Here is a 26,173-nt window from a genome sequence, read left to right on the forward strand (position 1 = left end):
GATTAAGAAGCCTTGGCTGAGTTGTGACTTCTGGTTATAATCACAAGCCCTCTGCATTTCTGGAAGTGGCTCTGATGGGCAGGGGTTGCTGGAAGGTCTCTCTCTAAGCCTTTCTGGGGGATCATCAATGGATCCACTAGGAATAAGCACTTTATCATTGGTGGTAAGACTTCAGGTGATCAGAAAATGGTCAGATTCTGTTACAGGAGATTTCCTTTTATGATATATAGGAACAATATCATAAAATTGTATCACAAAATTGAATTGGTAATCTCAACATTCTGGTGGAACCCTGGTCTTCAAGATTCTTCACTTGTGTTTAAATCAACTCTACAATACCAGCTTTTATCTAGTATTTTCATGGGTAACCAAGCTTGACTTTGAATATATTTACTGGTCTTTTGGTTTTTACGTGTATCTTTACTATTTCCTTATGAGAAGAGAATACTTTATTTTTGTTTCTTTTTTTTTAAGGTTTAATTTTATTAGGAAGATTAAAGGTTTTGTATCTTAGGAAGCAATATCAAACCATTTATTATCTGAAGTGAAATATGAATGATTAACTCATTTCATAAAATCAATAAAATGGAATCGACTGAAAAAATCAATGTACTTTGTAAATATGTCTTTTAAAGTATTTTCTTTTTTTTTAACATCTTTATTGAATTATAACTGCTTTACAATGGTATGTTAGTTTCTGCTTTACAACAAAATGAATCTGTTATATATATACATGTGTTCCCATATCTCTTCACTCTTGCGTCTCCCTCCCTCCCACCCTCCCTATCCCACCCCTCTAGGTGGTCACAAAGCACCGAGCTGATCTCCCTGTGCTATGCAGCTGCTTCCCACTAGCTATGTACCTTACTTTTGGTAGTGTATATATGTCCATGCCTCACTCTCGCTTTGTCACAGCTCACCCTTCCCCCTCCCCATATCCTCAAGTCCATTCTCTAGTAGGTCTGTGTCTTTATTCCTGTTTTACCCCTAGGTTCTTCATGACATTTTTTTTCTTAAATTCCATATATATGTGTTAGCATACGGTATTTGTCTCTCTCTTTCTGACTTACTTCACTCTGTATGACAGACTCTAGGTCTATCCACCTCATTACAAATAGCTCAATTTCGTTTCTTTTTATGGCTGAGTAATATTCCATTGTATATATGTGCCACATCTTCTTTATCCATTCATCCGATGATGGACACTTAGGTTGTTTCCATCTCCGGGCTATTGTAAATAGAGCTGCAATGAACATTTTGGTACATGACTCTTTTTGAATTATGGTTTTCTCAGGGTATATGCCCGGTAGTGGGATGGCTGAGTCATATGGTAGTTCTATTTGTAGTTTTTTAAGGAACCTCCATACTGTTCTCCACAGTGGCTGTATCAATTTACATTCCCACCAACAGTGCAAGAGTGTTCCCTTTTCTCCACACCCTCTCCAGCATTTATTGTTTCTAGATTTTTTGATGATGGCCATTCTGACTGGTGTGAGATGATATCTCATTGTAGTTTTGATTTGCATTTCTCTAATGATTAGTGATGTTGAGCATTCTTTCATGTGTCTGTTGGCAGTCTGTATATCTTCTTTGGAGAAATGTCTATTTAGGTCTTCTGCCCATTTTTGGATTGGGTTGTTTGTTTTTTTGTTATTGAGCTGCATGAGCTGCTTATAAATTTTGGAGATCAATCCTTTGTCAGTTGCTTCATTTGCAAATATTTTCTCCCATTCTGAGGGTTGTCTTTTCATCTTGTTTATGGTTTCCTTTGCTGTGCAAAAGCTTTGAAGTTTCATTAGGTCCCATTTGTTTATTTTTGTTTTTATTTCCATTTCTTTAGGAGGTGGGTCAAAAAGGATCTTGTGATTTATGTCATAGAGTGTCCTGCCTATGTTTTCCTCTAAGAGTTTGATAGTTTCTGGCCTTACATTTAGGTCTTTAATCCATTTTGAGGTTATTTTTGTGTATGGTGTTAGGGAGTGATCTAATCTCATACTTTTACATGTACCTGTCCAGTTTTCCCAGCACCACTTATTGAAGAGGCTGTCCTTTCTCCACTGTACATTCCTGCCTCCTTTATCAAAGATAAGGTGACCATATGTGTATGTGTATGGGTTTATCTCTGGGCTTTCTATCCTGTTCCATTGATCTATCTTTCTGTTTTTGTGCCAGTACCATACTGTCTTGATTACTGTAGCTTTGTAGTATAGTCTGAAGTCAGGGAGCCTGATTCTTCCAGCTCTGTTTTTCATTCTCAAGATTGCTTTGGCTGTTTGGGGTCTTTTGTGTTTCCATACAAATTGTGAAATTTTTTGTTCTAGTTCTGTGAAAAATGCCAGTGGTAGTTTGATAGGGATTGCGTTGAATCTGCAGATTGCTTTGGGTAGTAGTCATTTCCACAATGTTGATTCTTCCAATCCAAGAACATGGTATATCTCTCTATCTATTTGTATCATCTTTAATTTCTTTCATCAGTGTCTTATAATTTTCTGCATACAGGTCTTTTGTCTCCTTAGGTAGGTTTATTCCTAGATATTTTATTCTTTTTGTTGCAATGGTAAATGGGAGTGTTTTCTTGATTTCACTTTCAGATTTTTCATCATTAGTGTATAGGAATGCCAGAGATTTCTGTGCATTAATTTTGTATCCTGCTACTTTACCAAATTCATTGATTAGCTCTAGTAGTTTTCTGGTAGCATCTTTAGGATTCTCTATGTATAGTATCATGTCGTCTGCAAACAGTGACAGCTTTACTTCTTCTTTTCCGACTTGGATTCCTTTTATTGCCTTTTCTTCTCTGATTGCCGTGGCTAAAACTTTCAAAACTCTGTTGAATAAGAGTGGTGAGAGTGGGCAACCTTGTCTTGTTCCTGATCTTAGTGGAAATGCTTTCAGTTTTTCACCATTGAGGATGATGCTGGCTGTGGGTCTGTCATATATGGCCTTTATTAAGTTGAGGAAAGTTCCCGCTATGCCTACTTTCTGGAGGGTTTTTATCATAAATGGGTGTTGAATTTTGTCGAAAGCTTTCTCTGCATCTATTGAGATGATCATATGGTTTTTCTCCTTCAATTTGTTAATATGGTGTATCACGTTGATTGATTTGCGTATATTAAAGAATCCTTGCATTCCTGGAATAAACCCACTTGATCATGGTGTATGATCCGTTTAATGTGCTGTTGGATTCTGTTTGCTAGTATTTTGTTCAGGATTCTTGCATCTATGTTCATCAGTGATATTGGCCTGTAGTTTTCTTTCTTTGTGACATCCTTGTCTGGTTTTGGTATCAGGGTGATGGTGGCCTCGTAGAATGAGTTTGGGAGTGTTCGTCCCTCTGTAATATTTTGGAAAAGTTTGAGAAGGATAGGTGTTATCTCTTCTCTAAATGTTTGATAGAATTCGCCTGTGAAGCCATCTGGTCCTGGGCTTTTGTTTGTTGGAAGATTTTTAATCGCAGTTTCAATTTCAATGCTTGTGATTGGTCTGTTCATATTTTCTATTTCTTCCTGATTCAGCCTTGGCAGGTTGTGCCTTTCTAAGAATTTGTCCATTTCTTCCAGGTTGTCCATTTTATTGGCATAGAGTTGCTTGTAGTAATCTCTCATGATCTTTTGTATTTCTGCAATGTCAGTTGTTACTTCTCCTTTTTCATTTCTAATTCTATTGACTTGAGTCTTCTCCCTTTTCTTCTTGATGAGTCTGGCTAATGGTTTATCAATTTTGTTTATCTTCTCAAAGAACCAGCTTTTAGTTTTATTGATCTTTGCTATCGTTTCCTTCATTTCTTTTTCTTTATTTCTGATCTGATCTTTATGATTTCTTTCCTTCTGCTGACTTTGGGGGTTTTTTGTCTTCTTTCTCTAATTGCTTTAGGTGCAAGGTTAGGTTGTTTATTCGAGATGTTTCCTGTTCTTACCTGTTTCTTAAGGTAGGACTGTATTGCTATAAACTTCCCTCTTACAACTGCTTTTGCTGCATCCCATAGATTTTGAGTTGTCATGTCTCCATTGTCATTTGTTTCTAGGTATTTTTAAATTTCCTCTTTGATTTCTTCAGTGATCACTTCATTATTAAGTAGCGTATTGTTTAGCCTCCATGTGTTTGTATTTTTTACAGATCTTTTCCTGTAATTGATATCTAGTCTCATAGTGTTGTGGTTGGAAAAGATACTTGATACAATTTCAATTTTCTTAAATTTACCAAGGCTTGATTTGTGACCCAAGATATGATCTATCCTGGAGAATGTTCCATGAGCACCTGTGAAAAATGTGTATTCTGTTGTTTCTGGATGGAATGTCCTATAAATATCACTTAAGTCCATCTTGTTTAATATATCATTTAAAGCTTGTGTTTCCTTATTTATTTTCATTTTGGATGATCTGTCCATGGGTGAAAGTGGGGTGTTAAAGTCCCCTACTATGAATGTGTTACTGTGGATTTCCCCTTTTATGGCTGTTAGTATTTGCCTTATGTATTGAGGTGCTCCTATGTTGGGTGCATAAATATTTACAATTGTTATATCTTCTTCGTGGATCGATCCCTTGATCATTATGTAGTGTCCTTCTTTGTCTCTTCTAATAGTCTTTATTTTAAAGTCTATTTTGTCTGATATGAGAATTGCTACTCCAGCTTTCTTTTGGTTTCTATTTGCATGAAGTATCTTTTTCCATCTCCTTACTTTCAGTCTGTATGTTTCTCTAGGTCTGATGTGGGTCTCTTGTAGACAGCAAATATATGGGTCTTGTTTCTGTATCCATTCAGCCAATCTGTGTCTTTTGGTGGGAGCATTTAGTCCATTTACATTTAAGGTAATTATCGATATGTATGTTCCTATTCCCATTTTCTTAATTGTTTTGGGTTCATTATTTGTAATTGTTGTAGGTCTTTTCCTTCTCTTGTGTTTCTTGCCTAGAGAAGTTCCTTTAGCAGTTGTTGTAGAGCTGGTTTTGTGGTGCTGAACTCTCTCACCTTTTGCTTGTCTGCAACAGCTTTAATTTCTCCATCAAATCTGAATGAGATCCTTGCTGGGTACAGTAATCTTGGTTGCAGGTTTTTCTCCTTCATCACTTTAAATATGTCCTGCCAGTCCCTTCTGGCTTGCAGAGTTTCTGCTGAAAGATCAGCTGTTAACCTTATGGGGATTCCCTTGGGTGTTATTTGTTGTTTTTCCCTTGCTGCTTTTAATATGTTTGCTTTGTATTTAATTTTTGACAGTTTGATTAATATGTGTCTTGGCGTGTTTCTCCTTGGATTTATCCTGTATGGGACTCTCTGTGCTTCCTGGACTTGATTAACTATTTCCTTTCCCATATTAGGGAAGTTTTCAACTATAATCTCTTCAAATATGTTCTCAGTCCCTTTCTTTTTCTCTTCTTCTTCTGGGACCCCTATAATTCAAATGTTGGTGCATTTAATGGTGTCCCAGAGGTCTCTGAGACTGTCCTCAGTTCTTTTCATTCTTTTTTCTTTATTCTGCTCTGCAGTAGTTATTTCCACTCTTTTATCTTCCAGGTCACTTATCCGTTCTTCTGCCTCAGTTATTCTGCTATTGATCCCATCTAGAGTATTTTTCATTTCATTTATTGTGTTGTTCATCATTGTTTGTTTCATCTTTAGTTCTTCTAGGTCCTTGTTAAATGTTTCTTGCATTTTGTCTATTCTATTTCCCAGATTTTGGATCATCTTTACTATCATTATTCTGAATTCTTTTTCAGGTAGACTGCCCATTTCCTCTTCATTTGTTAGGTCTGGTGGGTTTTTATCTTGCTCCTTCATCTGCTGTGTGTTTTTCTGTCTTCTCATTTTGCTATCTTACTGTGTTTGGGGTCTCCTTTTTGGAGGCTGCAGGTTTGTAGTTCCCGTTGTTTTTGGTGTCTGTCCCCAGTGGCTAAGGTTTGTTCAGTGGGTTGTGTAGGCTTCCTGGTGGAGGAGACTAGTGCCTGTGCTCTGGTGGATGAGGCTGGATCTTGTCTTTCTGGTGGGCAGGTCGTCTGGTGGTGTGTTTTGGGGTGTCTGTGGACTTATTATGATTTGGGGCAGCCGCTCTGCTAATGGTTGGGGTTGTGTTCCTGTCTTGCTAGTTGTTTGGCATAGGATGTCAAGCACTGTAGCTTGCTGGTCGTTGAGTGAAGCTGGGTGCTGGTGTTGAGATGGAGATCTCTGGGAGATTTTTGCCATTTGATATGTGGATCTGGGAGGTCTCTTGTGGAACAGTGTCCTGAAGTTGGCTCTCTCACCTCAGAGGCACAGCAGTGACTCCTGGCTGCAGCACCAAGAGCATTTCATCCACACGGCTTAGAAGAAAAGGGAAAAAAAGTAGAAAGAAAGAATTATTAGAAGTAGAAAGGAAGGAGGGAGGGAGGAAGGAGGGAAGGAAGGAAGGAAAAAGAGAAAGAAAGAAGATAAAGTAAAATAAAATAAAATAAAATATAATAAAGTTATTAAAATAAAAAATAATTATTAAGAGAAAAAAAAAAACAACGGACGAATAGAACCATAGGACAAATGGTGGAAGCAAAGCTATACAGACAAAATCTCACACAGAAGCATACACATACACAGTCACAAAAAGAGGAAAAGGGGAAAAAATCATAAATCTTGCTCTCAAAGTCCATCTCCTCAATTTGGGATGATTCATTGTCTATTCAGGTATTCCACCGATGCAGGTACATCAAGTTGATTGTGGACATTTAATCTGCTGCTCCTGAGGCTGCTGGGAGAGATTTCCCTTTCTCTTCTTTGTTCGCACAGCTCCCGGGGGCTCAGCTTTGGATTTGGCCCCGCCTCTGTGTGTAGGTCGCCGGAGGGCGTCTGTTCTTCGCTCAGACAGGACGGGGTTAAAGGAGCCGCTGATTCGGGGGCTCTGGCTCACTCAGACCGGGGGAGGGAGGGGCACGGAGGCGGGGCGGGCACGGAGGTGGGGCGGGCCTGCGGCAGCAGAGGCAGGCGTGACGTCGCGCCGGCCTGACGTTGCGCCGGCGTGACGTTGCACCAGCTTGAGGCGCGCCGTGCGTTCTCCCGGGTAAGTAGTCTCTGGGTCACGGGACCCTGGCGGTGGCGGGCTGCACAGGCTCCCCGGAAGGGGGGTGTGGAGAGTGACCTGTGCTCGCACACAGGCTTCTTGTGGCGGCAGCAGCAGCCTTAGAGTCTCATGCCTGTCTCTGGGGTCCGCGCTTTTAGCCGCGGCTCGGCCCGTCTCTGGAGCTCCTTTAAGCGGCGCTCTTAATCCCCTCTCCTCGCGCACCAGGAAACAAAGAGGGAAGAAAAAGTCTCTTGCCTCTTCGGCAGCTCCAGACTTTTCCCCGGACTCCCTCCCGGCCAGCCACGGCGCACTAACCCCCTGCAGGCTGTGTTCACGCCGCCAACCCCAGTCCTCTCCCTGCGCTCCGACCGAAGCCCGAGCCTCAGCTCCCAGCCCCGCCCGCCCCGGCGGGGGAGCAGACAAGCCTCTCGGCCTGGTGAGTGCCGGTCGGCACCGATCCTCTGTGCGGTAATCTCCCCGCTTTTCCCTCCGCACCCCTGTGGCTGCGCTCTCCTCCGCGGCACCGAAGCTTTCCCCTCTGTTTATTCTTTTCTCTTTTTCCCTATCCAAGTACGTGGGGGGGTTTCTTGCCTTTTGGGAGGTCTGAGGTCTTCTGCCAGCGTTCAGTAGGTGTTCTGTAGGAGTTGTTCCACGTGTAGATGTATTTCTGGTGTATCTGTGGGGAGGAAGGTGATCTCCGCGTCTTACCCTTCCGCCATCCTCCCGGAAGTCTCACATTGTAGTTTTGATTAACATTTCTCTAATGGTGATGCTGAGAAGCTCACTATTTTCTTTCTCTACCCTTGTCGTGCCCTCCCCCTGGGATGTGAAGGCTCTGTTTTAGAGATTATTATATATTTTTTGAATGTTTATTTCACCTTTTATTTATTTAACATCTTTATTGGAGTATAATTGCTTTACGATGGTGTGTTAGTTTCTGCTGTATAACAAAGTGAATCAGCTATACGTATACATATGTCCCCATCTCCCCTCCCTCTTGCGTCTCCCTCCCTCCCACCCTCCCTATCCCACCCCTGTAGGTGGTCACAAGCCCGGAGCTGGTCTCCCTGTGCTATGCGGCTGCTTCCCACTAGCTTTCTATTTTACATAGACCAGATGATCTGGAAGCGCTTCTCTAGGGGTAGCATGTGTGATGCCCGTTTTTTCAGAGGAGATGCTTTGGGCCTGACCTGTCCAGTAACGGTAGGCACTAGCCACCAGTGGCTTTTTAAACTCGTTAAAATGAAATTGAATGTAAAGCGCAGTTCCTCGGACACATGAACTACATTTCACTCACTCTAGAGCTGCCTGTGGTTAGTGGCCACCGTATTGGTCCATGCAGGTTATAGAAGACGCCCATCACCGTGGAAAGTTCTACTGGACAGCCTGTTTAGTAAGTAGTGAAGACCATATAATTCAGTATTTAATTACAGCAGCTGACCTTTATTAAGCGCTTGTTGTGTGCTAAGTGGTGTGGGAAGCATTTTCTAGGCGCTATCTCATTTCATCCCTACAACGGCCGCCTGAGTTGAGTCCTGTTTTCATCCCCACGTCCTGGCGGGAGAATGAGGATTGGAGGGAAAAGGGGTTCCTGACAGCTGATGAGCTGCCTGGACCTCACGTCCCTGTGTTCTCCCAGGCTTCCCACACGGACCTGGATTTTATCCTCTGGGCATATCCTGTCTTGGATTTTTGTGCCTTTGAGCTCCCGGACACCCTCTCAAGGCTGATCACTGCACATGTGCTTCTCGTCCCCCAGGTACAAAGGGAATTTCTTGCAAAGTCGTTTCCAGCTGAGAGCCAGCAGACTGAGGAAGCCACACTGGGTGCTGAGGAAAGACGGCCGCTCACCCCCATCCGAGGGGCCGGCGCCACGCAGGACCTGCGGGCAGGCTTCTTCCGAAACGGCAGGTAAGGCTCTCCTTGGAGGTGCATCCAAACCGGGCACCAGGCTGCTGGGCTATGAAATGAGCAGAGCAGCCATCCTTGCTGTCCGGAGCCTGAAGTCCAGCAGGGAGATGATGCATGTGGGGTGATGTGGGACAGTCGAGACCCTAAACTAGGGGAGAGGGTCCTGGGTGAGGATATGGAGAATCCAGTACTGAGAAGACAACAAACGTCCTCAAGTACTGGCCACGGATGCTCAGCCCTGTCCAAGTACAGACTCCCTCCAGGACCTGGAAAACCTGAATTGGAACTCTGGGTGCCTCTACTTTTCCCCATCATTAAAGAGGAAGTTCACTGGGTTCTTTCCACAGGGCCATTGTGAGGCTAAAATGGGTCAGTGGATGGGCTTTTGAATGAATGTGAGATAGAAGAATAGGGAGGAGTTACGATGTGAGAGCTGCAGGGAACATGCTTCCACGGGAGGTGGTGAGCAGGGCCCTCTCCATCATTCTCGGAAACAAACAAAGGATGAACTAATGGAGGCTGCTTCCTGGAAAAGGGCTATTTTAAGGTGCAGTCACTGGGCAACGAGGGCAAATCGCGTAACTTCTCTGGCCCACAATTTCCCTCCCTTCCTCCCATCTGCCTGGCAGTCATGAGCCCAGCCTTAGCCTTGCTGGCAATGTGTTGACTGGGGAAGATGGAGACCATATTTGAGAAGGTGGCCGGTCCCATCTGGCCAGTGGTGACTGAATTACCACCCTTTTGTGGCTGATTGCTGTTTGTTTGGCTCAAGGGCTGACCTTGGGCTCTGCCTGCTGGCTGCGGTTTTGGTCCCTGGAGACAGTTGGCTGGGGCCCCTCCCCCTCCCCCTCTGTGTGGCTCCAGCGCCCCCTGCGGGCAGATGGTGCTTCCATGCTGCCCCTCGACCCCCCACCTCCAACCCCAACGCCCTCTCTGGTAGGCAGGCAAGGACGAGGATTAGTCTTTTTCTCAGTGAGAGTTTAAATCAAGGTAGGTATTTGCTCAACTGGATGGCCAGTTGTGGAAGGCAAAAGCACGGTCTTTTTATGGAACGTCAAGGGTTAAGACCTCATGGGGGGAGGCTGAGTGGGTGTAGACAAAAGCGCAGTCAGGGCACCCGGCTTTGCCCTTTCTTCATTTTCTGTGGCTCATCACCTTGAACTCCACTGCTTTCCTCCTGGTCAGATAGATACAGCCAATGGAACTGCCCATTGGGGTGTTCATGGGCGATACCACCTCCACAGCAGAACCCACCAGAACCCACCAGAACTCTGTCACTTGTCCCTAATGGCAGTGCTTTCCCACCAGCTCTCTTCCCAGCACCATAAATAGAGCTGAATCAAGCTGCTTCTGGAAACTCCCATCAGCTTCCATGTTTCCATTGCTAAGCTCCGTGCTAGAAACTGAAGGGAAAAGACGACAGTCCCTGCTCTGGATAAATGTGGTTCAGGGTGAAGACAGACAGGCTTGCTGTCCATCCTTTGCTCAGATCACATGGGGAATGACACTGGCGGGTCAGTGAGCTCCCTCCTGGGAATCTTACGTCTGTGCAGCGAGGCCGTTGATGGAGGTCTTGCCCACCCAATGGCTCAGTGTGAGCACAGAGCGAGCTCGTGTGCGGCAGGGAATTTGCAGACGCCAAGGCAGGTGATAAATGTTGATTGTAATTATCTCCTGAGCATAATAAGCATATGTGCATTGAGACCTGGCGTGTGCTGAGTGCCCAGTGAGTGTGGAGCGCGTGGTAACCAGTGTGCCTGTTGTTTAGCAGAGGACAAGGTCAGGGTTGGAGGAAGAGCCCAAAGGGGGAGTTTTCTCGGGAGAGAGACGGCTTCTTCTGGAAATTCAGGTGTAGGGAGAATAGAACAGAGGCTTTCTGGACTGGGGAAGAAAATTGCCTATGGCAGCCAAAGAAATTGCCACAAACTTGGTCCAAGGTGTATTCTCTCCCAGTTCCGCAGGCCAGGAGTCTCGCTGTCTCTCCGAAACCTCTAGGGGAGGATCCTTCCCTGCCTCTCAGCTTCTGGGGACTCCAGGCATCCTTGGCTTGTGGCCGCATCACTCCAGTCTCTGTCTTCATCTTCACAGGGCTTCTCCCCTGTGTTCCTGTGGGTCAGATCTCCCTCTGTGTTTCTCTTATAAGGACACTTGCCGTTGAATTTAGGGCTCGCCCTAAATCCAGGATGATCTTATTTTGAGATTCTTCATTTCATGTGCAAATACTTTTTTCCAAGTAAGGTCACAGTCACAGGTTCTGTGGCTTAGGACTTGGAGGGGGAGGCATGATTCAACCACTAACAACTTTCCCCCTATCTGGGAACCAACAGAAGGGACCTTAAAATGTGTTTCTAAGTGAAAAAGGCAGCAGCACCCATGAACACTCCTGCCAACAGTTTTGGCAGGAAAGTTCTATTATAAGCTTAAATCAGTATGTATTCATTAAAACGGGATCACCCAGCCCACCACCCAGCAGGATGTGTTCACACTTGTGGGGAGTCTTGTCCAAGTGGCTACAGGCAGCTCCGATCGTGAGACAGGTGTGTTGGGTAAGGGGCCCTATTCGCTTCTCTTTGGGAAGAAGGCCTGTGGCCGGCTGGATAGGGGGTGGGCAGGGCCTCTGAGTGTGGCTGTGTGGATGGTGCCCATAGGGGCTGAAATCCAGCCACCACTGGTTGGTGCAGCCTTTTGCTCTGACTGTGGGGCTGTCCACCCAAAGCAAGGAGCTCCTTCCTCCTTCTCCCAAGGGGGTGGGGGACACCTTTCCACACATCCTCCAGTGGAAGTTGTTGCCTCTTCCTAATTTACATGTGTATGCCGTGTGCTCATGGTACCCCTGGGGACCCCAGTGCCAGCAGAGAGACCAGCTGGAAAGCCTCTGATCTTTCATGGTCCTCTCCACACCGTCTTTCCTTTACAAGCTTCTCTTGGCCTCGGGGAATGGCCTTGCTCCCTCCACGTTGGGAGAATCCCACTTCTGTGCACTTCTGATCTCAACATCGGCCTTTCCTACCAAAATCCTAAGAGCAAACTGTGGGCTCCAGTGAATGGGGGATAAAACCAGCCCCAAACAGAAAAAAAAACCAGAAGCGAAATCTAAATGTGGAGCTAAGATTGAGGGGCCAAATGTAATGCGAATCCCCCTGGGAACCTAGTGCCCCTCCCTCCATGTAGGTAGTAACGGTGCAGCAGCAGGGTGGTGACAAATGTCTGCACTTTCATGTTTGTTATTGGAACAGCTACTTGAGTCAGAGGTCTGGGTCACTGGTGCCCATTTTCAAAGGGCTCCCTCCTGCCACAATGTCCACTCAGGACAGATGTGAGCCTGTGGGGTGTGGTCTAAGCATTGGCCCGGGGAATATTAATCACCCCGCCACCCCCATTCCTTATTGAAGTGTCAGAGAGGGAACAGGGATGGCAGGTTGGGTAAACCAGCAAGCCCGGAGTGGACGGGCTGTTATGGACACCACTGGGTTGGGGGCAGGTGGTAGAGTGCCTTAAAATAAATACCACCTGGAAATCAAAGGAGCTTGGGAAGTTTATTTACACCATCTCCCAAAGCCAGTGTTTCACAGCAGAGTGACAGGCACTCAGAGTGTTGGGTGTTTGAAGACAGAGTGCTGTAACTTCAAAGGAACCTAAAGATGGCCCTTGGTCGCCCACCATTTACAAACAAATTTCTTGTGTCCTTTGACCTGGCAGGTCCTGGTTGGAGAGATCAGAGCTGGCTGCTCAGTGAGGGAGCTGACCTCACGGGGGGGGGGGGGGGGGGGGGGGTGTGATGGTGTGTGTGTGTGTGTGTGCGTGTGCGTGTGTGTGCGCGCGCGTGCGTGCACGTGAGTATACTTGTGAATGCATGCAAACGTATATTTTTGTGGGGGGAGGACCTGGTTTCCACAGCAGGACAATGATAGGGTGATCTGTTTTGGGTGACCTGAGGGGTTGTAACTTGGGGGAACTTGATGAAACCCAACAAAGAAATCGAGAATAACCTTTGCAGGGGAATTTCCCAATTCAAAGGTAGGGAAAACCTTTGGTCCTGATCCTTGAAGGCCAATTAGAATCAGCAAAACATTTTCAAATAAGTAGACAGGAATACTTGTGTCCAGGGGCCGAAATAAGATATTGTAACAGATTCTTTCTCCTCTTTATTTTTGGAGAAACTTCCTGTCAGTAGTTTACGAAGATGAGAGAGAGGATGCTTTTGAACAGTATCTTTTTAAAGGTTGCTTAATTTCCCTCTCCTTTCAACGCTTCCAATAGCTTGGTACTAATCATTCGAATTAACAGATGGCTTGGTCGTGAAGTCATCTGCACACAGAAGGCCAGAGGAGTCATCAAGGATGGAGACCTAATTTATAAGATTTTATGGTGATTGGGATCTTTGAGACTCTCCTTAGAACTGAACGTTTTCATTTTTTATTTTTATTCTTTTGACTTTCCAATACCACTGAATTTAATTTTTTTCTTTTTTTAAAATTTTTATTTTATATTGGACTATAGCTGATTTACAATGTTGTGTTAGTATCAGGTGTACAGCAGAGTGATTCAGTTTTACATATATATATATCTATTCTTTTTCAAATTCTTTTCCCATTTAGGTTATTACAGAATATTGAGCAGAGTTCCCTGTGCTATACAGTAGGTCCCTGTTGGTTACCTGTTTTAAATATAGTAGTGTGTTTATGTCAATCTCAAACTCCCCATTTATCCCTCCCCCCCCACCTTTCCCATTTGGTAACCATAAGTTTGTTTTCTGTGTCTGTGAGTCTGTTTCTGTTTTGTAAATAAGTTCATTGTATTTTTTTAGCTTCTGCATATAAGTGATATCATATAATACTTGCCTTTCTTTGTCTGACCTGCTTCACTTAGTATGATCATCTCCAGGTCCATCCATGTTGCTGCAAATGGCATTATTTTATTCTTCTGTTTGTTTGTTATCGATGTCACATGCCTTTTATTTATTTTATTTTTAACTTTTTTTATTGAAGTATAATTGAATTACAATGTTGTGTTAATTACTGCTGTACAGCAAAGTGACTCAGTTATACATATATATATTCTTTATATATTCTTTATATATATACATATATATATTCTTTTTCATATTCTTTTCCATTATGGTTTATCCCAGGATATTGAATATAGTTCCCTGTGCTATACACTAGGACCTTGTTGTTTATCCATCCTATATATAATAGTTTGTGTCTGCTAATCCCAAACTCTTAATCCATCCCTCCTCCACCCACTCTCCCCCTTGGCACCCACAAGTCTGTTCTCTATGTCTGTGAGTCTGTTTCTGTTTCGTGGATAAGTTCATTTGTGTCATACTTTATATTCCATATGGTATTTGTCTTTCTCTTTTTGACTTACTTCACTTAGTATGGTAATGTCTAGGTCTCATGTTGCTGCAAATGACATTATTTCATTATTTTTTTATGGCTGAGTAAAAAAATAGTATTCCATTGTATATATACACCACATCTTCTTTATCCATCCATCTGTCAATGGACATTTAGGTTGCTTCCACATTTAGGTTGCTTCCATGTCTTGCCTATTGTAAATAGTGCAGCGATGAACACTGGGGTGTATGTATCCTTTCGAACCATGGTTTTCTCCGGATGTATGCCCAGGAGTGAGATTGCAGGATCAAATGGTAGCTCTATTTTTAGCTTTTTAAGGAACCTCCATACTGTTCTCTGTAGTGGCTGCACCAGTTTACATTCCCACCAACAGTGTAGGAGGGTTCCCTTTTCTCCACACCCTTTCCAGCATTTATTAATTGTAGACTTTTTGCTGATGGCCATTCTGACTGGTGTGAGGTGACATCTCATTGTAGTTTTGATCTGTGTTTCTCTAATGATTAGTGATGTTGAGTGAACTTTTTTAAAACCTAAATTCAGTGGTCCATCCCATCCAAGTTCCCAGCAAAGGTGTGGAGGGAGCTGGAAGTTTCTTTGGAGACATCAAGTATCGTTGACTTACCAGACGCCCCAGGCTGAATGTGACTGAGAACTGCAGGGTTGTTCCTATTTCAAAGAAAGTCCTTCCTCACCCAGGGTCGCTTCCAGATCAGGGCTGAGGTGTGGAGTTAGGTGGATTTAATCTCAGACACTTGAGCTGCTTCACTGAAGGGACTGGTAAAAAATGGTTCTTAGATATCAAGTGGTTGAATGTCCCCAGGAGAGCAAGCCTCCCCTTGAGGACAGTCCTCGTAATCCAGACGTTCTTCACGGGATTCACCTCCCAGTCGGAGGTCGGCTGGGGAGGCAGTGACTGTCACAGAATGAGAACAGTCCCTACTAAACTGACTGCTGATACATTTAGACCCCATTCAAACACTTCTCTTTGTCTCTCTCCATCTCTCCTTACCATTACTTTCCATCCCTGCCCTTCAGATTGACTTTCACAATGTCGTGTAAACCGATTGCCAAGTGAAACCGCAAATCATGCTCAAGACTTCGAATTTAATGAGATTGATGGGAGTGACCATTGGGTTGATTCATTCCCATTGGCAGAATCAGGTAACGAATAAGAGAAAACTGGTGAGGCTCATTCCAGAGAGTGACGGGAACATCAAAGGCTTAAGAGAAGCCCTTAGAAAAATTGAGGAAAGTCTAGAATATTTTTGGGATGGGAAAAAGTGTCTCTCGATAATCTTGCTCTGAAAGTGAATGTGAAAGTGAAGAACAGCCCATTGTTCTACCCTATAGTTTGGTGGAAAGATGTACTCTGCCCCCATCAACGTTCGATTAACCTTTGTTGATGTTAACAATTAGCTCATAGCTTGTCATTGTAACCCACAAACTGGAAGTTTGTTTTACTTTCATTTTTGTAGGTTCATCTGCTTATTTTCACAACATTAGGTTTCATGGTTTTTCAAGAGAAATTCTCCAAGTCCTTAATTTTCCACTGTTTACTGTGAAATTTTGGTCCCCATTGTGAATGAATTCATTTTTCGTGGTCTTTCGTCCGTGGCGATGACCTCAGCTAATAAGGACCCTGTTTGCCCAGCTGATAAGTCATCTTCTCCTTTGCACAAGGCGCCTAGCAGATCCGTAGTGTTTGTTGAGCGACCAGCTGAGCTGAACAGCAGAAGTGAGTCTCCTTATTTTAAGCTTCCTTTAAGCTCACCTTCAGTTGAAAGGACATTCAAAACCAGCCCCCAAATCTTTAAGAATGAAGGAAGGGACATGCAATCTGGAGGTTTCATTCCTGATGGTGTTTTGGGGATGTGTCAGCAATGGAAGAATCCAGTGGGTATCGAGTTTGGATGGTGGTGGGCTAAGCAGCATAAAAGCAAACTTCATCGTTCTTTTCCTCATAAAAGAAACTTCCTTATCTAAAAATAGTTCCAGCTCCCCCTGCCCCCTTGCTAGATTCAAATTTGTGGAATCGCCATCTTCACCCGTAAGGATCATCTAACGCCACCTCCGCTTTACAGGTGAGAGCTCTGGCGAGACAAAGATGGGGGCTTTGAGCCGGCAGGTGTTCACTCTGATGTCTTTTAACCTGGGGTCCTCTCTTACACCACAGCGGGACCAAATCTTGAGTGGGGGATGTGTTTCCAAAGCCAGCAGTAGTCAAAATTATCTTTGAAAATTCTGTAAATCCATCATAAGAGTATGAACGGTGTCTACAACTCTGAGCAGAAATTCTCAGGCATAACATGTTTGAGGACCATTGAGGGAAAGGAAGGAAAGAAAAAAGGCAGTCCGTCCATCCGGGCTGCTTTGACAACAAACAGCAATTTCTGGTGAGGAATTCTCAAAGGTCCCCGCTTGGCCGCGTGGTGTATGCGATTTGGTTTCAGCATGAAGTGTCTGAAACTGTGATGACGTCTTACTGGACTGGCTTGTTGCCGGGGGATTAACTGAGATGTTGGATCTGTGTAGGAGGTAGTGAGTTTCAGAAGTCAGGGTTTAAGTTAAATGTGTGATGGGACCCTGCTGGGGCGGTTTCTCATCTTACCTGAGCACCTGTCTTCCTGGTGCCAGTTTAAGAATTGGGGGGCCGTTCTCCACTTGGCAATTACGCCCGTGTAATTAACAGTCAGAGAAAGACCATCTTTTGTAGCTTAAGGGGAAGTTCACCACTAAGCTTGTTATGAAAGCGATCTCTCCGCTGTTCACTCACCAAGTTAGGGTCTTAGGGACTCAGGAAGGGCAGCTTTGCAAGTGCGTGCTGTGCGCGCGCGTGTGCATTTGTGTTCTCGCGTTTGAGTGTTATTTTTCCATTAGGAAAAGCAATTGAAAAACCCACACGTCCATACAAAGTGGGTGACACCACCTGAGCAAAAGCCACTACTGATCCTCTTTTGTTGTGGTTATACAATTCCTGATGCATCTCTCCTGATGAGGTCACCGCTCTGAAATGAATACTTTTCTTTCCAGAACGTGGGGCACGGTGGGGATGAGTGCGTCATTCAGCTGTTTGCATTTCGAGTGGGACATTCTAGTCTCTGGGAGCTTAAAACCCATCAGCAGCCACAGCCCTATTACCCTTTTCCTAATATCACAGTTATTGACCCTGGGCTGCAAAAGAAGAATCTCATAATTAGGTTTGCCCTGCTTCTGTGCACATTTCTGTCTCTCTAGCCGATGACATATCAACTTTTATTTATTTTATTATTGAAGTCCTTTGTGTTAAAAGGACCTGCTCCATTAACTGAGACCTGTTCTATTGCCTCCAATGCTGGGATACATTAAAACATTCCGTGGTATAAAGAGCACTCTTAAATATTTCCTTAGAAACGCATTTTGTGGAACTGAATGGAGAACACTGATGTGGTCGAGGTTAATTATTCGGGCTTTTGCCGGGCACATTGGAAGCCATGCTGCTTCTGCCGGTACACAGACTAAAATTGGAACACTGAAGAGGAGCCCAGTGTGGCCCTGCGCCCGGATGACGCATCTGAAGTCATATTGATTGAGGGAGATGCTTTATTGAACGATACGAACTCCACCGAGTTTCTGGGTTTGCAATTTCCTGCAGCTGGCGTGGCTTCTGGCAGTAAACACTGTGTGATTCGGGGCTACATTTAAAAGTGAGATTTTAGAAAAAATCTCCCAATAACTAAACTCAGAGGGCGCTTTCATTTTAGGAGCTGCACCCACATCTAATCCCCCCAACAGACTTGTGATGAGTGACTCATTCTCATTTTGCAGAGGGAGAAACTGAGACTCAGAGAGGCATCCAGTGACTTGCCCAGGGCCACCCAGATGATGAATCTGGGGGTCCATGGTGTTTCCTACAGTCAGAAATGTCACATCTGCATGTCACCTGTGCAATTAGTTGCTTATGTGATCCATTTAAGCTCACTGACAAAAACCATAAATACATTTATTAAAAAAAAAAAACTGTTTATTGACGCCAAAAATGGAAAGCCAATATCACATGCCATTAAGAGAACGTTACAGAAAGAAAATGCTATGAACAATATTTTCTTGGTAAATAAATTCTAGCTAGACTGTTGTGGGCAGAAGACCAAGAGCGCTAGGTACACTCCCTTTGCTTAAAAAGAGATTTGGAAGCGTTAGGGAAGTGTTAGAGATATATTAGCATGCAGCTGAGACGTTCTTCTTTCCCTAATCAGAGGGTGTAGGGAGAATAGCTTTCTCACTGGGTGATTCCATTTTATTTAACACTAAGCTTGTGACTCACCGCCCACTGGGGGTCTGAGCCCCTCCCTGGGACTTTCTTGTGCTGTCATATCCGCTTTTCTCTGTCAGTAAGATCCCCCCGGCTTCTACGGTCTTATCTGGGATTTCCTCAACTCTTGTAAGGCCTTCACCTGTATCAACTTAAACTCTACATTCAACAGAGTTGGCTGTAGAGGCCATGGACCAACATTCTGCAAAGACCCTGCTTGCAGACCGAACCTTTTCTGCCTCTTGGGGGTGTCAGAGGTCTCCTAGGCAGGTTCAAACTCTGCATTTGTTAAGACTCTGAGATGGGGCTTCCCTGGTGGCGCAGTGGTTGAGAGTCCGCCTGCCGATGCAGGGGACACGGGTTCGTGCCCCGGTCCGGGAAGATCCCACATGCCGCGGAGCGGCTGGGCCCGTGAGCCATGGCCACTGAGCCTGCGCGTCTGGAGCCTGTGCTCCGCAACGGGAGAGGCCACAATAGTGAGAGGCCCGCGTACCGCAAAAAAAAAAAAAAAAGAGTCTGAGATGCTGACCCAGAGGCTTCCGTGGCTGAAGGAGGGATGGTGGGAAATGCCCAGGATGCAGAGAGAGGAGGCGGGAGAGACCAGGCACATCTGAGACCTTGGTGTGGACTCATCCTCCTGAGGAGAGTGGGGAGCCATTGGTGGATGTGGGTGCAGGAGAGGAGGGCAGAGGGAAGACCAACGTAGGTGCAGGGGGGAGAGAGGCTCGGGGTAGGTAGAGTGGATACCTAGGAGACTGATGAGAAAGTTCCTGAAACAGGTTGGGCAGGTTTGCATTGAAAAAGAACTTGGAAAAAAGGGATGCTCCACCTAGAGGAATAGAAACGTTAACTATTAGTTTCTAGTTATGCGTCTAATCATGAACCATGCTTCTTTTAACACCTTAAAATATGGTAATAAGGCTCATGTTCACTTTGACCACCACCCCCATTCCCAACGGCCCTCCCAGATAAAACTACAGTTTGGAATTAGGAGGGCATCTGCCAGATCGTTATTTCTGTACACGTGTGCGCGTGTGTGTGTATGTCTGTGTTTAACGTGAGTGGTACCACACTGCCCATCTCATCGTGCAACTTGCTTTTGGTTAACTCAACAGCATTTTGTGGTCTTCCCACACTGCTAGTACATACAGACCTATCTCAACAGTGTAGGTAGGGACAGAGTCTCTCGGGGTGGGGCTACTGTAATTTTAGGTAGTCATTCTCCCAATAATGGACAGTTTATCATTGCCAGTGCTTCACTATGGCATCGTGCTCTTTGGACCCACTGTCCATGACTCCCTGACCCAAGCAGGGGGCTTCTCTAGGGAAGACGCAAGAGGAAGAATCACTGGGTCTTTCTTATGTTGCACATTTAAAAAAATGTTATGTTATATTGGAGTATAGTTGATTTACAGTGTTGTGTTAGTTTCTGGTGTACAGCAAAGTGATTCAGTTATACGTGCACATACATCTATTCTTTTTCAGATTCTTTTCCCATATAGGTTATTACAGAGTATCGAGTAGAGTTCCCTGTGCTATACAGTAGGTCCTTGTTGATGGATCTAGTTTATATATGGTAGTGGGTATATGTTAATCACAAACTCCTGATTTATCCCTCTGGTAACCATAAGTTTGTTTTCTATGTCTGTGAGTCTGTTTCTGTTTTGTAAATAAGTTCATCTGTATCATTTTTTTTTAGATTCCACATATAAATGATGTCATATGATATTTGTCTTTATCTTACTTCACTTAATATGGTAATCTCTAGGTCCATCCATGTTGCTGCCAATGGCATTATTTCATTCTTTTTTAGGGCTGAGTGATATCCCATTGTATATGTACACCCCATCTTCTTTATCCATTCATCTGTCAGTGGACATTTAGGTTGCTTCCATGTCTTGGCTATCGTAAATAATGCTGCAGTGAACGTTGGGGTGCATGTATCTCTTCAAATTAGAGTTTTCTCCAGATATGTGCCCAGGAGTGGGATTGCAGGATCATATGGTAGCTCTCTATTTTTAGTTTTATGAGGAACCTCCATAGTGTTTTCCATAGTGACTACACCAATTTGCATTCCCACCAGCAGTGTAGGGGGGCTCCCTTTTCTCCACGCCCTCTCCAGCACTTATTATTTGTAGACTTTCTGATGATGGCCATTCTGACCGGTGTGAGGTGACACCACATTGTCGTTTTGTTACATCGCACATTTTTATTAGATATTTCCAAGTTGCTTTCTATTTCACATTCCCGTAAATAGCATGTACTTCTTTCATGGATCTTATCAAACTTAAAAAAAATCTGCAAGATGGGTAAAAGATGCTATCTCGAATGCCCATGGCCAGGAGGGCCTTTCCACCCGTGCCTTGCATCCCACTGGGGGGTCCATTCCCCAGACAGACCATGAGGAAGCCTGGCATTAATTATCCAGTGGAAAAAAACATGGAGGGCTGAGTAGACCATTTTGCTTTTAAATCACAGAGAAGTGAGTTTCTCTTGACCAAACTTTAAGTCCACTGGGTACAATCTGATGTTCTCTCCAAATATTAATAGATTTGTTCCTCGGCCGAGGCACGAAGTCTTAGTCTGCTCCGAGAGAGGTCCGTCACTGCAGAGGACACAAGGCCACACAGGACTTCCTCTGTGCCGAGCCAATTCATTAGACCCGGTGAGCAATTTGCAGCAGAGATTAATTGATTTGCAGGCTGCCCAGCACTGAGTGTTACTCAGCTACCTCCCAGAAAGCTCAGGCCGCCCAGGAGCTCGACAGAGCAGACAGTAATATGCGAGACTTTAGTCAAAGGCCGAGCGTTGTCTTCATTCCTCATTATAAACAGAAGCCAGAGTGATGAAGTTCTCAGCCCCTTCTGGTTTAGTGTGGGATTTGGGGCCATAGTCCAGGCTCCCGGAATAAAATGAGAAGCCTCGTGGAGCCACAGCTGCCCATATGATAGCAATGTTCTCTTCGCAAGCTGTGATTATCCCCAGACAGACACCTTGCTTATCTCGCTCTGAAAAGTTGCTCTACCAGAGGTGGAAATTTCAACTCTGCCTGCCTGTATCAGAAAGGACTCTTTGGGGTGTGGGGCAAAGAGACTCAATGTAAATTGACCTAGACAGAAACATTCATCATCTCATGGAACAGAGAAGGGGGCTTCAGGCATGGCTGGATCCAGAGGTACCAGCGATGTCACTCGGACTCAGTTTCTCTCCATCTCTTGGCTGCTCTTCTGGGTCAGCATCACTGGCTCCTCTAGTACCTGGCCTGCCGAACATGCTTGACTCCTCTCCGTAACCCAAGTCCCCAGACTGAAGCCGGGTGGCCTGGTTGGGGGTAGGCGTCTCTCCTGAACCAGTCACTGGGGATTTGAGCGGCCCCTGTCCTTGTATGGAGGGACGGGTTGGGGCCCACCTCCGCTACAGCCTTTAAGAGGAGAGGAGAGACAGTTTCCCAAAAGAGTTGGGGCCCAGATGTCCAAACCGCCTCTTACTCATGGTTTAATGGAATTCAGCATCTGTGTATGAGCAGTCATGCCCCCTGAGAGGGGGAGAAGCACAAGATGCCATGAGTCCTCTCCTCAAGGAGCTTGGGGACCAGTTGGTGGACCGAGACACCTTTGTGAAATAGATGAGAGCTCCTGTGCAATTAGCGGGGCCCGCTCTGTGCCAGGCAGTGTGTGGGAGCAGAACGAGAGGCAGACAAGAACACAACACGGCCCTGTCCTTAGGGAGAGCCCAGTCTGGCAGAGGGAGCCGGCACAGACTGGTAAACAAGTCATTACACATGCAATGCGGTAAGCTGGCTGATATGATTAAGCTTCCAAATGAGCGATCCTGACAAGACCGGCTGGAGCGTGGAAGGGAGAGTGGGCTAGCATAAACAGGAACAAAACAGGAGGGGGCCGTGCTTCCGACGCCCATCCCAAGGCCCCCGCATCGGGGCACCCGCTGCAGGAGGAGCGCGGCCCCCTACGGAGACCCGCAGCCTGTCACTCTTCATCATTCCTCTTCTCCTCCTTGGATAATAAAGGGTTTTTGCCATCCACACTAAACTGCCGGAAATGGAGGTGCACAGCACTTAACTACTATTTACTTATTTACCTAAAACGCTAAGTGTTTCCCTCGGCAGTCGCTAACAGATTCCTAAAGAAACGGGGCGACGCGATCTGAATTCTGATTTCTGCGCCAACAGAAGGTGGGAGGGCCAAAGTGGCCAGTGCGCTCATGGCCGGTTCCACCGGGGAGGTGGGAGGCCAGGGCCCTAGAGTCACATGCCTTCAATCCCAAACCTGAAGTGGAGACGGCTCTGCTTTGCAAGGACTCTCTGGAAACTGTCCTCACCTTTGAGTTGGGAGAGCCCCTTCTCAGCAGAACCCACAAAAGGAGTCTTGTTCTAGAATTTTCTATGTCGAAGGCTGGTAGACAAATGGAATCAGAGGGAAGTGATGATTTCAACAGACCTGCAGATGGGGGACAAAATCATGAAGGGTTCCGGGCTCACCTTGTTGGCTCTTTCACCTCCACTTGCGAGCTGGTCTTTAGGAGGGGCAAGGCTGCTTTGGTTTTGGAGACAGGTGGCCTTTAGGGTTAATTCTAACTAAGGGATTAGTGGCAAGGGGAGGCAGAATGGTGTCACCAATAGGGAGCCTAGAGGGGAAATACTGTTATATAGACCAACTACATGGAGTCTTAATGAGAAGGTCGTTCTCAATTCCCTGTTAAGCCTCTTGCTTACATCACAAAGGAAGTCTTGTTTTGATGCTAATATGTCTTTAACACCTGCCTAACTAAAAGTCTTTACTAATCTCCCTTTGAACAGACAAAGGTTGGGTTTCAACCTCTAGCTAGAATTTGAGAACACAGTTCTGTTTTTATTGTTTGTATTTTGACAGGGACCTTCTCAGGCCAGATACTTCATCTCACCCAGCTTCCTCCTACAACAGGCCTTGAAAAGCCAAATACTTCTTCCCTCTCCCTCTCTCACAGCCTCCCTTAGGCCAAGAGTAGTGCAGGGGAAGAAACTTTGTTTCTGGAGTCAGAAGAATTCATTTGAGTCCTGACTTCTCCTCTTACCACTTCCTTGGCCAAGGTCATCCCTTCTCTTTCCCTCAGATCCTCCCTTCTCTTTCCCTCAGATCCTCATCTGTAAAATGGGGCCATTTCTGAGTCCGCAGGTGTCAGAGACATTCACCTATGCTGACTCGCTAACCTAGCCCTTGAAAAGCCTATGAGGGCAGTCTAGAAATATCCCACTCATCTCTCCAGAGGACTGTTGAGACACTCAAGCTACATGAGATGGTGAGTTGGAAAGATGCTGTGTCACCTATGAAGGACTTTGTAGGTGTGCTGGTTATCGTGGCTGACAGTGGGGGACCATGGGCTATATTTCCACCCAGGTCTGGGGAAGATATCTGCAAGTCAAAGCGATGAATCAAGGAACAGTGCATTTCAGCTAGGGAGCTACGCGGTATTGAGCCGATACTTGGGGGCACATGAATTTATGCACTTGGATACAGATGGTGCTCTCCCTGCTGGGGTGAGACTGGCCCCAGAGGTAGAGGAGGCAAAGGGATTTGAATAATCCTCTGCTCCTGCCCCATCCCATCTCACACCTCCCTAGCAACGATGAGCTCTTCTTAGGGACGCTGTCTTCCTCTAAATAAATGCATTCACGGCGGCCTTCACCCCACTGTTGGATGCTGGCAGGGAGCAGTGGGGAATCTCGTCCAACAAGGATTGCTTCCTGCTTGAGCATTTGGAGTTTCCTCCAAATGTTTTTCTTCATCCACTTTTCAGTGTGGCCCCATGGGGTCAGGAGGGGAATGTCGTGGCCATTCTCCATCCTAATTAGAAGTCTTGCCCAAGTTCAGACATGAAGGAAAAGAATGAAAGTTCCATTCCAAGGTTTTTCCTTTGCTAAAACTCTTTAAATTTTGGCTTGTTTACTTCTCTGACTTCCAGAGACACGAAAAAGTAATTTTCGTGCCCCCCTCCACACAGACATTAGTGATCATTTTCAGTCATTTTCAGCTCTCCCTTTTTGCCACGAGGCACCTGGCATTCCGGGAATGGACCAAAGCCATTTTTCTAAGTACTCGCGTTTGAAATTATTAAGTGTTCATTAAGCACCCCCGGGTGCAAAGCACTCCCGGAGATGTTTGTTTCTCAATTTTCTATAATTTCCTGATTTTTTCCCCTTCGCTAAAGGCAGATTGAAAAATGAACTCAGTGCATTTGAGTCTCTGAATCATAGTTAATGTGCAACGCCCCCTCCCTTAACCGCGCTGTTTCTCTTCTGCCCCCTCTTGTCTCTTTTCTTATCAATCCGATAAAGTTCTGATTCTTTTTAACCCCTACTCAGGGGCTGGAACTTTTTGTTTGTTCCTGACTACCTGCCAGGAAGAAATGAGTGCAAAAGCTGTGACCAGCACTCGCCCGGGACTGCGGGTGGGAGCGGAGCGATGGAAAAATCGAGAAGGCGGCAAAGGCAGCCTTTGATGGGCAGCGGGGCCGCGGGCAGCTCTGCGGCATCGGAGCCGGTGCAGGATGAGCTCGGGCTCAGCTCCCGGGGGGCCCTGCCCCCCACTGATTGGCATCAAGGACCCTCGAGAACCCCAATCTCTGAGTGGACCCTTCTGGAAAAACACAGAAGCCCGAAGACCCCCTCCTGTGCGCCCTCACACCCCGTGATGCTGAGTCTTGCATGAGCAGAGAGAAAGGCTGTTTTTCTCTTTCTCTCTTTTTTTTTTTTTTTTTTTGACAACAACCTCACATAACCTCAGAAGTTGCCCATGAATTTACCAAAACTTTTTTAATGAAACTATTCTAACCTCTGGTGGGGGTTAAAAAAGAAGCCCTGGGAATTTATTACCCAGAAAAAAAAAAAAAAAAAAAAAAAGGCAGCACGACTTTTTATTTGATGGGAAATCGTCTTCCAAGCTTCAAGGGCGCCCCCTAGCGCCAGCCTGCGAGGAGCAGGCAGCGCGGCTCCCTCTCGCCCGCGAGCCCGGCTGAAACCCCAGCTCTGGGGTCCCTCTCTGGTGGGGGGGGGGGGCCTGATCTCGCCCAGTTGTGCGTCCGGCCTGGACCGGACCTCGATTCAAGCGCGGGGGAAGCTGTGCTGTCGGGGAGACCTGCTCTGAATACCAGGCGACCCCTTGGCACGAATTTTTTTTCTGTTGTTTGGAATTCAGGTGACTACAGCCCTAGGATGGGAGAGGACAGTTTTGATCCAAGAGCCCAAGTGCTGTTTGAAAGAGGTTGGACCCCCGCTGAAGAAGTGACTCTTGCCACTGTCTCAGCACACAGGCGACCCTGGCTTTTTTTCGCTCGTTTCATTGCTCTCATGTAAATGCCACCCAGATGTGCAAGATAAAAGCCGGTCCTAAGAGAAGGGGCAGAAGCCCTAGCCGGGAAAGGAGGGAGGGGGAGAGGAAAAAAGAGAAGGGTGATAAGATGGGGTAAAGGAAAGGACTCAACGGGGCGGGAGGGCGGGCTGCCGGACCTTTTCAGGGCTCCCTGTTCCAAGGTATGTGATGCAGGGTCCAGGATTCTGCTGCAAACGCAGGCTCCCGGCTCTTTGCACACCGAACAGGA

The 26,173-nt window shown here is 45.6% G+C and overlaps 1 protein-coding gene across 4 annotated transcripts in view; it reads left to right on the plus strand.

The window, feature by feature from the left end:
* Positions 1-26,173, plus strand: part of ZNF831 (zinc finger protein 831) — a 172,374-nt gene that overhangs the window by 51,046 nt on the left and 95,155 nt on the right. For 3 of the 4 annotated variants that reach the window (XM_033840011.2, XM_033840012.2, XM_033840010.2), the window contains exon 4: positions 8,781-8,932. In XM_033840011.2, the coding sequence (XP_033695902.1) occupies positions 8,781-8,932 (152 nt within the window). Of the gene's footprint in view, positions 1-8,780; positions 8,933-26,173 lie in introns of those variants that run through there. The other variant, XR_004522092.2, reaches the window with a different exon arrangement.

Source organism: Tursiops truncatus, chromosome 15 (assembly GCF_011762595.2).
Source record: "Tursiops truncatus isolate mTurTru1 chromosome 15, mTurTru1.mat.Y, whole genome shotgun sequence".
In the NCBI taxonomy this organism is placed as follows: Eukaryota; Metazoa; Chordata; class Mammalia; order Artiodactyla; family Delphinidae; genus Tursiops; species Tursiops truncatus.